At 40.4% G+C, this 15,122-nt stretch overlaps 1 protein-coding gene across 3 annotated transcripts in view; it reads right to left on the bottom strand.

The window, feature by feature from the left end:
• Positions 1 to 15,122, bottom strand: part of tmem117 (transmembrane protein 117) — a 54,360-nt gene that overhangs the window by 25,781 nt on the left and 13,457 nt on the right. For all 3 annotated transcript variants that reach the window (XM_017699390.2, XM_037542979.1, XM_017699389.2), the window contains exon 3: positions 778 to 910. In XM_017699390.2, coding sequence (XP_017554879.1) covers positions 778 to 910 — 133 coding nt within the window. The remainder of the gene's footprint in view (positions 1 to 777; positions 911 to 15,122) is intronic.

Here is a 15,122-nt window from a genome sequence, read left to right on the forward strand (position 1 = left end):
CATGTACAAACTGTTAGAACACCAGCAAATAAAAGATGTTCTAAAATATGTATCATCAAGCGTTTGAGAGTGCTTTATGGTGCGAGACAATAAAAGGACAGCCATCAGGCCTTGTGCACATAAATGACTGGTGTGTCTTCTGTCAACTGAGAGTAACCTTGGAGAGATGTATCGTGGTCATAACACTCACACAAACGCACTCAATCTGAGAGAGAAATGAAACGTCCTTCTCCAGCTGTGAGCCGCGACAGAAACCGGAGACATTAGTGTGAAACAGCAACTGAAGTAAAGAGAGATGGGCCCTCAGTGAGGCATCCATCTTCTTATATGATGGAGCCAAAATGACTGCTACAATTTTTAAGGCATGAGTGCCTACATTTAAGAGAAAACTTAAGGTCATTCATCCACACACTAGTCACAGCCATGCTAATGCTGAAAAAACAATGCCTGTGACATACAGTATTGTGCAAACATCTTAGGCCATCTGAGATATGTAAAGCTCTTTCTCTGGTCAGGAAACATTTACTAAATAAAAAAAAAATACTAACATTAGAATACAATTAAATAAACAAAACACTGACTTGATGTGTGTCAGTGAATTAGCTTAATCATTTCCAGAGCTCTCTTCGAGAAAGTTTATTATTTACTAGTTTCTATTCAATTCTATTCATCAATAATTTGATAATGGCTGTGGTTCTATCATTCGTTATCAAGCACACACACTGAACACATATATCAGAACGCAGAAGTGTGTACACAAAACATATGCAGACTTACCCCATGCCTCCAGTCATGAGGAGCAAGAGGTTGTAGATGTGAGAGAAGATGAAGAGGAAGAGGATAGTGCTGAAGAACATTGTCATCCAGGAGCCATGGTCCTCGCGGAACATCTTCAGACGCAGGTACCGGCCTAGTGCACACAGACAGAGGGGTCTACTATAAGCACAAAGCCCACGGCACACCTGGACAATAATCTCAGCACCCATGCGAGTTCATTAATATGGGTTACATTGAAGAACAGGTAATGGCACTTATGAACCACTACAGAAGACAGCAGTGAAAATAAGTACTCATGTTTAAGAGTCTTATTGTATATTCAGATCAAGTTTATCACTGAATTTACTTTAATGATGCCTTGTCTAGCACTAATGGGTTTGGGACTATATAAACCCTTCCGTGCTCTGCAGGGCATTTTTTCAATCAGAACTGTCACCTCATAATGCGCTTGGTGATCTCCTGTTTGGGATTTGTGACGACTTTATATGATCACAGAGATTGTTCTGACACACACAACCTGTAAAGCTTTTTCTTTTCCCTTCCCTGAAGAATCAAATGATTGCAAAAAATCAAATCATTTCAGGATAATGCTCTCGCTCTCTCTCTCAGAGAGGGGAAGATTGATTCAGATAGCAATGCAGCTGCTCTGAATGCATAATAATGTCCTGTTTGTCCTCTGACTTGATGTTCCATGGAAATTTAGTGTTCACGTAAAGCTGTACCATTGTGTGGGACCTAGCTTGTAGCTAGGCACAACAATTATTGAGCAGAGTATTTCTCAAAATTCTGCATTTCCTAGTAGTTTTGCAAAGTTATGCATAGCATGTGATAAAAACACTACTATGGACAGACAAAGCCAACGGTGTCTTCCAACACTGTTACTTCCTGTCCTTTACAAACATTTCTGGACACTCACTAGACCACAAAGACACCTTCTTTTCTATGGACATTGCTGCCTGGGTGCTCAACTGTTCCCTAGGAGTCAGTTCTTGGTCCAATATCTGTTCTCCTTTTACACTAAGTCACTGGGATCAGTGATAATCTCATATGTCATGTCTACAAAGATGGCACCCAGTGGTACTTCTCCTTTCCACCAAGCAAATCAGCTCACTAACACTGGGCTGTCCTTCTTTGTGAATGGAGAACCATCACCTAAAATGTAAAGACAGAACTAATTAACCTTCCTGCAAAGCACACTTTAACAGTGAATCTCTCTGTCACTACTCCTACACAATCCTCCATCAGGCAGGTCTTAAAAACCTCTGAATTATTCTGGATAATCGACTTGATTTCTCCTAACACAATGTATCTGCCATGAGATCCTGAAGATTGCTACTTCACAACATCAGGAGAATATGATGCTACCTGACTGCAGAATCTGCTCAGGTTTTTAATCAAGCTCTAGTCATCTGCAGGCTTGACTACTTCAAGGCCCTCCATGCAGGCCTTCCATCATATTCCATTTCCTCTCTACAGAGCATTCAGAGTGCTCTGACTCATCTGGTCTATAACTTCCTGAAACTCTCCCATGTGATACCTCTGCTGAGATCACTCCACTGTCTCCTGTGGCAGCAATAATCAGATATAAAGCTCTGGTTCTCAAATTCAAGGCCTCAAAGGGCTCAGCTCCTCACTATCTCTGCACCATGGTCCAGAACTACATTTCTGCACACCAGCTTAAGTATTTGACTTTTAGGCCCTTGACATAGGAGAAAAAAAAAACAGTTAATTATTTTGCCTCATTGTCTACATTAGGCTTAAGCCGACTCATGATAGTATCATGAACTGATTGCCGATCAAGTTTAATATTTTGTTTACCTCAAAATTGATAAAAACAAAAAAGACAGAGCCTGTTATTATTAATAGCCCAATAATAATAACAGGCTACAGTAACAGTAAAGGAGAGCAACAATAACAGTGGCCTAGAGGCTGACTTCACAGTAAGCTGTAGTGTATTTTTTTAACAAGAAGCTATTTTTAGCTGTTAATACCTGATTTATTAAGCTTACAGCCAAAAAAAAATCCAAACCATATCAGTAACAACTGAACTGCAATCAAGAACAAATTATTTTCTGAACAGAAACCTTACACTTCTCTGTGGAGTTACCACATTACCTGCCAATCTGTCAATGTGTGAAGCATAAATTTTTAATGAAAAAATAATTGATTACTAAAGGTTAATTATGCATTAATGCTTTGCGAGTACATCACATACAGATGCATAGTTCCCATGCGCAAGTGCCAGGATATAGTGTCCACAGTCAAGAGTAATAGATTATTTATCATGCCCGTACGGACTGATACTGTTCCCAAACAAACTGAAAATGTCCTAAGAGTCTGTCTAAAGCCCAAGAAAGATGTGATGCCTGTGAGGTTGAGTTGAGTAGCTGTGCATAGAAACATTTGTCCTTTCCTGACCTACAAACTGCACTTGTGGAATGCTTTTATCCATGCATTAGCTTCATGAGCCTGCAGGCTGCTGTGTGGCTGAGTTATGACCTGCGTTAGCCTCTTCCCTGGACACGGCTGTCTGGCCATCACTCGGGTATGATCAACCCATTTATTTGCCCATTACACTGGGTCCCTCGGGCTCAGCATGGCCAGTTTGGCACTGACATATTCAAATCTGTCATGGACCCCCTCCTGCATCCTGTACCGTACAAGCAAATGTCAACACAAAAGTCTCAACCCCAATTCCAGGTCTTTTTTATTGTAGCATGTGACACAGTTCTGTGGTACATTATTCTTTTCCTCCCTTCAGTGGTTTTAGTGGCCAGTTTAGTGAAAGTTTATGAAATAGCAGATATTTCTGTATTTCAGTAAAGCACACCTATGTGAAATGTCGTTAATAGGATCTAAGTGATTATTATGGACAGATCCTTTAAGCTGAGTAACAGGTGAAGGATGTCTCATTTGGAGTCATTTCCTCTGTCCTCACATCTTATCCTTACATCTCTTCATTGCATCATCAGAAGGAAGAGCTAAGCTAAGGAAGAGATGCAAGGAAAGGAAAGATGAACAATTAAAGATACTCCAGTTCCATTTTTTAGTGTACGTTATCGTGTGCTTCTCCAATGACACATCGGTCTAGCTGCGGGAAGTGTGCTGATGAGACTACTACGATGGGCCTTATCTCCAACAATGCTGAATAGGCCATAGGAGTGGTCCATTGTGTGTCATGGCCCACCTGCCTTTCCCTTCAGCAGTATCCAGCACAGGAAAGTAACATTTTCGCTGTTGTCAAGGAGGCTCAGCAAAGGCTATTCTAGTGCCAGCTGAGGACATTCAACTCCTCCAAATCCATGCTGACCCATTTCTACTCTCAACTGCCCTCACCACCTCCATCACTCTCTGGTTCCTGTTAAGCTTGTGAGTTTGTGTGCAATGTACCACTGATAGATTCAACATAGAATCATAGGGGGCACCACGGTGGCAGGAAAGTAAGAGCTAAAAAAAAAACAACAAAAAAACAAAAACAACAACAACAACCAACAGACAGAGGAGCCTCACAGAGGAGCCTCTCAGTGGAGAATTGCAGCACCTTTGTCCAGTAACCAGTTTCAGCACATGCCCATGTTTCTGGTCAGAATCTGGCTAAAATAAGCATTTTGTCCCGCTCCCACCCACGATCCTGTACATAGCTCGTTTCCAGCTGCGTTAGTCACGACTGTCCCATGGGAATAAGGACCTCTACTTTGATGGAACCACAAAGTCGGCAAGTTAAGTCGACGTTCAGGTTTTGTGAGAAAGCAATTTGTGTGGATGGAAAGTTGTAGCATGGCTAATAAAATAAAAAATAAAAAAAAGTTCTGCCTCATGCTGTAATAGAATGTTTCAAAGCTAAACAATGCATCAGATATCAGAATGTACAGATATAGGACTAAACACAGATTACATGACTTATGTCCTTTTGTACATCACATAGTTGCAGATGTTGCATTTTCTAATATTTATAAGGGCTGACTTGATAGTGAGCCCAATAGATACAATCTATCAGGGATTTCTGATACTTTCATCAATCGGCTCAGGCCTAGTTTCTGTCTGTTTCCACTCTCTCCTCATGTACTTGTCCAGACTAAGGAAGACACCTGGGAAGATTTACACCACACCCAACCCAACACAGCAATCACCTCTTCACAAAATAGCCACCCACAGAAGGCTATCGTCATCTGCAAAGCACCCCACATCCATAGTCTCTTCCCATAAACATTCTTCTGAAGGACTGCCTCTAACTCATGCCTTTCTTTCTATACTACTTATAATGCTTTCCAAACTATACTACAGCTTGTAGTTTGTATTACAGCTGTGAGACCATCTATTCAATTATGCACTGATACTTCTATAATTCTATTATCTGGCTTAATACCATTAGGCTTCCTGTGCCAGTTATTGTACACTGCCACCACATAGCAGTTAATTTACAACCTAAACTGCACAATAGTGTTGGCCTGTATTTTCAATAGCACGCTATTACAGCTACTCTGCGTATGTATTTATTAAATAATCTTGTGCTTTGTGTCATTATTTTAGTGCACTTGCACTGTACTTCACACTGTCTTGTGCGTTCAGCATCTTCCTGTTTGCACTAAAGGAAGTTTGCCCAGCAGCTTATCTTTTATTCTGAAGCATGAGTGACTAAATAATACTTTCTATTTAAACCCTGGAATGTTGGATGCTTATGTTGTGTATGCTCCTGCACGCAAACAGTCATGTATCATGCTGTGATTTTCTCACTTGGCAATAAAATGTTTGATTTTTAGCCAGCCACTCTCAATGTACATTAACATGTGCTTCTACAATAACGCACTGATCAAGCTGCTTAAATGTGCTGACGATACTATGTATCATGGTCATCATGGCGTGTGCTCAAAACACCCGCCTGCCTTTCCCTTCAGCAGTACCCAGCACAGGAAAGTAAAATTTCTTTTGTTGTCAAGAAGGCTCAGCAAAGGTTTTATTGCCAGCTCAAGACATTCAACTTCTCTAAGTCCACCCTGACCTGATTCTGACATACCCAGGCTGACCATTACAGGTGCCCATCCTCTACAACACAAACTCAATAGCTATAACTTTTCAACTGAAACACTGTTAGACCCTGTACAGGTTACTACTGAACTGTTTAAATAACATCTTAGACAGCAAGAACACATCATATACACAAAAAAGAACAATATTTCACTTTCCACCAGCTGTGTGGCACAGTGCGGTTATAAACCCACGAATACCGCAGGACATGCTGAAGCAAAATCCATTTCACAGTAATCAAAGTATGGTTACAAACCTGCAATCACATATTTGGATGTAAGTAAATCATTCACTCTTAAAAACATGGTTCTTTATGGGTTCTTTAGTAAAGAAAAAGGTTCTATATGGAGCCGTTCACAGCACACTCTCCATCAAGCTTTCATGATGCAAAGAACCCTTTAATCATGCAAAGAATTCTTTGAATGTTCATGGTTTTATATAGAACCACTGTCTTTGTTAAAGAACCCTTAAAGCATCATCTTTTTAAGACTGTACCATAAATGAGTACCTGTCATGAATTTGGCAACCCCAGGGAACAGTTCTGTGCTCAGATTACAGCATACTATGCCATGCTGTACTGCCCAGTGGCTATAAAACACCTTTTATTTTAAATTGTCATTATGCTTACCAAACAATTTCATGTATCTCAATAAACTCAATCTCTGCAAATCTTTTTGATGTGTACTGTAGGAAGGATGTCCCCCTGAAACCACTACAGCTTCTCCCTGTGCATTCCATCTGTGCTGAGCCCAGTTTGGGTAATTTCGGGGTTTGTCTCAGTTGCATAATTGGATTGATTTGCATGAATGAACTTAATTGCTTTGGGTGTTCAAAGTCTTGGCTCTGGTGGAGGTGAACGGTGTCAGAACTGTAGATCTGACTGATTACTTGGTAGTTAGTGTGTGTTTGTGTGTGTCTGGGAAAGAGAGAGAGGGGAAAATAAAAAAGGAGAGCAAGAGAGAAGGACAAAGCAACAGGAGCATAAGGAGCAAAGCAACAGCATGTGTGTGTGCGCTAAGGTTCTAAATGTGATTATGACCACCCAGCTGATTGTAGATTAATCAGCCGTCTGCTTCTTGTCATTTTGGCCTTTGTGCAGCACCTCCACCTGGAGGATAAGAACTGATATCACTTCTGAAGTCAGGACACAGAAGAAAGAGAGAGAGGACAAGAAACAGAGAGCACCAGTTAGGCGGGAAAAAAAAATAACACCCCATGCACAATTTCACTTATACATTCACACCACAGGATTTTAGGAACATAAAGTCATTGTGATGAGCTCAATACTGGGTTTTGTAGGTGTGTATATATACATACATACATACATACAGAGATATAAATGAGAAAGATAAACATTTTTTAAATGCCAGTCATAAAGGCTCTGGATACATAATATTGGTACCTCTATAAGGTTAATGTCTCAAGTAGAATTGCTTATATTACTAGACAACTATCAATAATAGATGCAGTACACAGTATGGCTGCAAGACTTTGGTAAATGCTCACCTATTTGCAGACACTTCCATCTAGTGGTTACAACCTGCAAGCTTAATACACACAATACTGAACATCATACAGTTTTTCTACCCAAAATCAAAATCCCCCAAATCCTTCTGGAAAATGCCTTCTACTGACCATCAGCTCAGACCAGCTTAGCAGGCAGCAAAAATCCACAGTAGTGAGTGACATATAATGACAACAAGGGGGTTTACCTGCACCAATGAAAAAGCTAAAACAGATTATAGTAATGAGAGTTAAGCACAGATGGCACTGTGAAATACACACACACACACCCTGGCTCTCAGTACCTGTATTCACATCAACCAGCAACTTCCTCAAACATACACACAGCTCTGTGCTGATTGATGAGGCAGATGGAGCTTGTAGACAGAGAGCGAGCAGAGAGCAGCGGTGTGCCAGCATGATTCCTCTTCTCATCAATAACTCCTATAAGCATGGTAAGAACCCATTTCATACAAACACACACAGAGGCCATGATGTATGTAAAAGAGGACTGTATAATGTGATGCATGCAATATTTACACTACCTTTACATACAACTAGAATCTTTAACAAATACTCACCTTGATACCTACTTTTAGATGGGTATCATACGAATCCTACTATCTTTTTGTTTCTATTTATTTCTGCCTATAGCATAGATGCAGTAGGCTGATTATTTTTTTGCTCTACCAAGACAAAAATGCCATTTTTGGTTTTACAATAAAGATGAAGATAAGTTTATCAACAGAAAAATAAAAACTTAATAATCAATAAGAAAACCTCCTGAAAACATTTTCACAGTTGGATGGAAGTAAGGAAAGTTTAGTGACAACAATTTGCACAATTTTCCAATCAAATGTATCTGATCAGGTAAGACATGTTACTTCAAATACACTGCATTAAAAACAGCAGTAGAGCCATCTTGGAGACTGTACTTCCGTCTATTTTTATTGCTAACAGTATATGATACAGTATCAGAGAAAGCGTAAGTAATTCTGTTTGAGATTATTTCATGATTTGACCCTGTTTAAGGCAAGCGTGTAATTATTTAAACATAGTTTGCATGATGATAAAAGTTGTAATATAAGATTTCATTATTGGTTGGCTACATTACCCTCATAGCTCTAATGTAAAACTAAAGAAGCAGTCTTCAGGTAGTAAACATGTCTTGGCTGGGGAAAGGGACAGAAATGCATAACTGATTTTTTGCTGAACTATTTCTTTAATGGGAGGTTAAAGATGTTGAGATGTTTGGAATACAAACTATTCGTCATATACTACATTCTTACAGCACTATGAAGCCAAGAATCGTTTAATAATTATTACTTTATAGCAAGGTTTTCCAATTCCAGTCCTGAACCCTTGCTTCAAAGACTTGTGCTTACTATGTGTCTATGTGATTCAATGTCTCCACACAGAGCACCAGGATGGACTTTTCCTGTACTACCTGAACTGGACCAATCCATTCTGCAGTCAGTTCCAGGATCATCCATGGTATTGTTCCACCTTGCTGGTCTTGTTTATCATTGGTCTACCAGTGGGTGTGCTAGGGAATATGTTCGCCATTTTGAACTACACTTGCTGTCGACGCTCATGGACCACAGGGACAGTGTTCTTGTTAAATCTGGCAGTGTGTGACTTTGCCTGGCTCCTTTTGCTGCCCTTTACTCTTTACTTCACCATGCAACACCCCAATTATGCCAGCTTTTATGTCTATTGCCAACTAAAGAAGACCTTCTTTAACATTAATGTCTATGGTAGCATCTTCTTCTTGGCTCTGATAAGTTTTGATCGTTACGCTGGGACAGTGCACCCAATCAGCTCAAAGCGTTGGTGGAACAGTAGGAAGGCCTGCATCTGCTGTGTTTTCACCTGGCTCCTGCTCCTGGTGGGATCCATTCCTGATTTCTTCATAACCTTTGGTGTCCGTCGCCCTGACAACACTACCTTTTGGATGGACCACTTCTACGGCCCATTCACTTACGTGACGATCATCTCATTGTTGCGGACGCTGGTGGGATTCCTTCTACCGCTGGGGTTGATGGGTGGCTTCTATGCCCATATGATAAAGGTGCTGAAGACCATGCCAGGGAGGCTGGCAAGACAGAATGGTGCTGTCCGGAGAGCTGGAAAGCCTCTAGTTCTCATCACAGCTGCTCTGGTGGTTTTCGTAGTGTCTTACATGCCCTACCATATTATGATTGTGACTTTTGTGTCCATGCAATTCACTGGACAGTTTACAGATGAGAACATAAATACATTCTACATGGCCAATCAGTTCTTTGAGGCCATGTGCAGTGTAAGCAGCTGCCTGGACCCCTTGCTCTACATTCTGGCCAGCAAGCGCTTCCAGAGAAGCTGGAAGAGTCTTAGAAGTGGAACCGGAAGACTGTGCCTCAGAGCTAGCAGGAGGGTTGGGGTTCAGGACACAGTGTGAGAAGGAACAAGAACAGTAACAATCATCTTTAACTCTCTAGATATTAAATTAACAGTGAACCGAGAGCGATGGATTCATGAAGCCACTGCTGCGGAATCTGCATTTCTACTTGAGGGACATCTGATTTTTCTTATAAATCAAAGCCACAATGGATGTGTTCAATCCATAAAATGCAAGTACATCCTGTTTGTGAATTATTAAATGTAAGCAAGAGAGATCTCTTTCAGTGTATCAATTGAAGGAATCCGGCACACTTCTGAAATGACAAATCAAATTCATCCTCTTTATTATCCATTTTAGCTAAAGCTAATGGCAGTCACCATGAGGGCTATTTTTGAGGGACTCTATCTTTTTCTCTCCCTGTCAAATATAAGCCTTGTTCAGAGACTCAGGACTTCTTCAGAGTGCACTCTGATAGGTACTGGCAGGAAACACTGGCCCAAGTCAAATCCACTCTATTCAATTCAAACCTGCCTGTCAAACCTGCCTGTCACCAGGTGTTTTTACAAAACTGGTATCAAGATATCTGGTAAGACTAGGGATCATTAAACAGTCCTGGCTGACATATAGTTTTATTAAGATTCCACATATTTATGGGTGCTGGCAGAAATCCCACCAATAAAGCACAGATAATGACTCTGTAAGTGTTACATAAGCATGCTAAACAACAACCAGACATACTTGTGTGGCCTTAATAATTTGCTTTGTGAATATGAGGCGTTTCCTAACCATCGAAAACCACATGAAGACATGTAAGCCCTGCATGCCATCAAGACAACAGGTGTTTATTTAAGTTAGTTTAGTAGAGAAGAAATTGTATACTTGTTTCAGAGTTCAACATTCTGAAGGTCATTTTACTGTTTTTAGGTTAAGATATGAGGTCATTTTTGTTTTTTATAAGACTCTGCTTAAGATTTTAAGAATTTTGATAACTGTGGACTAACATAGTCGTATTTGATAAATGACAGTCATACTAATCAGTAAAGCACTATTTAATAAAACTACTGGAGCCTTTTTGTTTTTGACAATATAAATTTATACTGGCTGATGCTTTCAGTCAAACCCTTCAAGAGCTGAATCTCCATTTAAAGGCTACAAATAAGTGCTGCAAAAAGCCAGCTAATGGACAGTGTATTTAATATATGAAGTTTTAACATCTCTATTGCTCTGTGAAAGCCCTAACAAGACCATATCTGTGCAGTTAAGATTTAAAAATGGCCCATTCACCTCCTCCTGAGGCTTCTAGCTCTACAGGGTGAAACCAAGCAGGCTGAACCCCAGTCCTAACCACTTCTGCCCAGCTCTCTGTGGACTCAGCCAGAGAATATCCATTTATCATGTTCTACAAGGGCAGGGACGGAGCACAGAGCCAACACACCATGGCTGACCCATGGGAGATGGTTACTATGGAAACACTGGTCACATCGATTAATCTGAGACAGATATACCGCAGCCTAGCCTCCGCTAGAGAATACTGGTATTTATATACACAGAATACATATATCCCATTCTGTACATGTGCACAATTGCGCTACAGTAGCCCTCTTTGCTCAATTATTTATGATATATACATTAATAAATGCTTTCATTTTGGCAATTTCCTGCCATTTGTTAGCTTTTCTCTTTGGATGGAGGAAACACCTGTTCACTAATTTTAAAATATCTGTAGAGCTCTGTAGAAGATGCTTTTATCACATAAGAAAAAAAAATGGATCGAATTCTGGCCTCAGAATCAAAAATCTTATCGAACCTGTAAGTATGTGTATCATTTTAGCCCTACTGTCGCTACTACAGAGCAGTGCTGAGGCAGCCAGTGAGAACATAGCAGGTGTTCACAAACACAGCTCGTAGCAACTCTTCTGTTCAGTGCCTGTTCTGTTTTGACTGTTCAAACAGACAGACACTGCTCCACACAAAGCAAACCAATGATTGGCACACACTGGACGTGACCAATGCTTTGAACTAATACCTACATGTGATTAAAAAGTGCATCAAAAGTTCAATTAAAAGCACTTTGTGCTAGTAGTGTGATAAGATATTTCAAAAAAAGAAAACAAAAATCACAATGCAAAATGTTAAACAGCGTCTGCGCTCTAACATGGGTACAACTTGAGGGAATGCCTACATGGACATAAATACTGCCACCTAGTGATCAACTGAGGAAAAGAGCAGAGAAAAGGTCAGCCTAAGCTGACTGTTCATTAAGCTGTTGAGACCAAAAAGCAAGGTTTTCATTGCCTGTTGAAAATTCTAAATTCATCTAAAGACTACCAAGGTAAATGTGTTTAAATTAGCAAAGCCAAAACTGGAGAGGGGTGTTTTCTCTATTTCACAGTAAACACTTGTGACACATGTAACAAACAGACGACTCTATGAACAGAGACTGAGACTGTCCTGAAATGTTTGACCTCAAAATACCCACCCAAAATCCAGGAGAAAAGCCTGCTCTGTATGGTGATTTTATGGGAAAAGAAGTTAACACATCCTCTACAGAAAGCAATTTTAGTGCGCTACACACATATATATATATATATATATATATATATATATATATATATATATATATATATATATATACACACACACATATACAGTACTGTACGAAAGTCTTAGGCACCAAAGACACATTTTCAAAATCTATTTATTTGTGTAGTCTGTGTTTATTTGCTGAGAAATTGTTAATATTTGAATAAACAAAATGTATAGAATATTAATTAATTATGATTAAGAAGAAGAATGATTATAGTGAGACAGGTGTGCAGTTGGAGTGACAAATGGTTTCAAGGTGAAGGTAGGGTTACATCAGGAATCAGCTTTGAGCCCCTTCTTGTTTGCAATGGTGATGGACAGGTTGACAGATGAGGTCAGGCAGGAGGCTACATGGACCATGATGTTTGCAGATGACATTGCAATCTGTGGTGAGAGTAGAGAGCAGGTGGAAGAGAATCTGCAGAGGTGGTTGTTTGCACTGGAGGGGAGAGGAATGAAGGTCAGTAGAGACAAGACAGAATACATGTGTGTAAATGAAAGGGAGGCAGGTGGAAAGGTGAAGATGCAAGGAGTAGAGGTCGTAAAGGTGGATGACTTCAAATATCTTGGGTCAACCATCCAGAGCAATGGACAGTGTAGAAAAGAGGTGAATAAGAGGGTGTAGGCAGGAAGGATTGGGTGGAGATGGGTGTCAGGGCTAATGTATGACAGAAGGAAAGTAGCAAGAGTGAAATGGAAGGTTTTCAAGACAGTAGTGCGTCCTGCTATGATGTATGGTTTGGAGACCGTGGCTCTGTCTAAAAGACAGGAGGCTGAGCTGGAGGTGGCGGAGATCTAGATGCTGAGATTTTCGTTGGGAGTGACAAGGCTGGACAAGATTAGAAATGAGCAGATCAGAGGGACAGTGAAGGTGGAGCAGTTTGGAGATAAAGCCAGAGAGGCCAGGTTGAGATGGTTTGGACATGTGTTGAGGAGGAATAGTGGATATATTGGTCAAAGAATGAGATGGAGCTGCTGGGTAGAAGGAGAAGACCTCAGAGAAGGTTTATGGATGTAGTGAAGGTGGACATAGAGAGGGTTGGTGTAAAAGTAAAGGAGGCAGTGGATAGGGCAAGATGGAGGCAGATGATCCGCTGTGGCGACCCCTAAAGGGAGCAGCCGAAAGAAGATTATATTTATATATATATATATATATATATATACAGTGGGTTGCAAAAGTATTCGGCCCCCTTGAACTTTTCAACCTTTTGCCACATTTCAGGCTTCAAACATAAAGATATGAAATTGTAATTTTTTGTGAAGAATCAACAACAAGTGGGACACAATTGTGAAGTGGAACAAAATTTATTGGATATTTTAAACTTTTTTTAGAAATAAAAAACTGAAAAGTGGGGCGTGCAATATTATTCGGCCCCTTTACTTTCAGTGCAGCAAACTCACTCCAGAAGTTCAGTGAGGATCTCTGAATGATCCAATGTTGACCTAAATGACTGATGATGATAAATAGAATCCACCTGTGTGTAATCAAGTCTCCGTATAAATGCACCTGCTCTGTGATAGTCTCAGAGTTCTGTTTAAAGCGCAGAGAGCATCATGAAGACCAAGGAACACACCAGGCAGGTCTGAGATACCGTTGTGGAGAAGTTTAAAGCCGGATTTGGAAAGAAAAAGATTTCCCAAGCTTTAAACATCTCAAGGAGCACTGTGCAAGCGATCATATTGAAATGGAAGGAGCATCAGACCACTGCAAATCTACCGAGACCCGGCCGTCCCTCTAAACTTTCAGCTCAAACAAGGAGAAGACTGATCATAGATGCAGCCAAGAGGCCCATGATCACTCTGGATGAACTGCAGAGATCTACAGCTGAGGTGGGAGACTTTGTCCATAGGACAACGATCAGTGGTACACTGCACAAATCTGGGCTTTATGGAAGAGTGGCAAGAAAAAGCCATTTCTCAAAGATATCCATAAAAAGTCTCATTTAATGTTTGCCACAAGCCACCTGGGAGACACACCAAACATGTGGAAGAAGGTGCTCTGGTCAGATGAAACCAAAATCGAACTTATGTTTGGCGTAAAAGCAATACAGCTCATCACCCTGAACACACCATCCCCACTGTCAAACATGGTGGTGGCAGCATCATGGTTTGGGCCTGCTTTTCTTCAGCAGGGACAGGGAAGATGGTTAATATTGATGGGAAGATGGATGGAGCCAAATACAGGACCATTCTGGAAGAAAACCTGTTGGAGTCTGCAAAAGACCTGAGACTGGGACGGAGATTTATCTTCCAACAAGACAATGATCCAAAACATAAAGCAACATCTACAATGGAATGGTTCACAAATAAACGTATCCAGGTGTTAGAACGGCCAAGTCAAAGTCCAGACCTGAATCCAATCGAGAATCTGTGGAAAGAGCTGAAAACTGCTGTTCACAAACGCTCTCCATCCAACTTCACTGAGCTCGAGCTGTTTTGCAAGGAAGAATGGGCAAAAATTTCAGTCTCTCGATGTGCAAGACTGACAGAGACGTACCCCAAGCCACTTGCAGCTGTAATCACAGCAAAAGGTGGCGCTACAAAGTATTAAAGCAAGGGGACTGAATAATATTGCACGCCCCACTTTTCAGTTTTTTATTTCTAAAAAAAGTTTAAAATATCCAACAAATTTCGTTCCACTTCACAATTGTGTCCCACTTGTTGTTGACTCTTCACAAAAAATGTCAATTTCATATCTTTATGTTTGAAGCCTGAAATGTGGCAAAAGGTTGAAAAGTTCAAGGGGGCTGAATACTTTTGCAACCCACTGTATATATATATATATATATATATATATATATATAAATTATTTTATGGATGTTAGTGTGTTTAACCATTTTCAAACCTCTCC

The sequence above is a fragment of the Pygocentrus nattereri genome, chromosome 11 (assembly GCF_015220715.1).
Source record: "Pygocentrus nattereri isolate fPygNat1 chromosome 11, fPygNat1.pri, whole genome shotgun sequence".
In the NCBI taxonomy this organism is placed as follows: domain Eukaryota; kingdom Metazoa; phylum Chordata; class Actinopteri; order Characiformes; family Serrasalmidae; genus Pygocentrus; species Pygocentrus nattereri.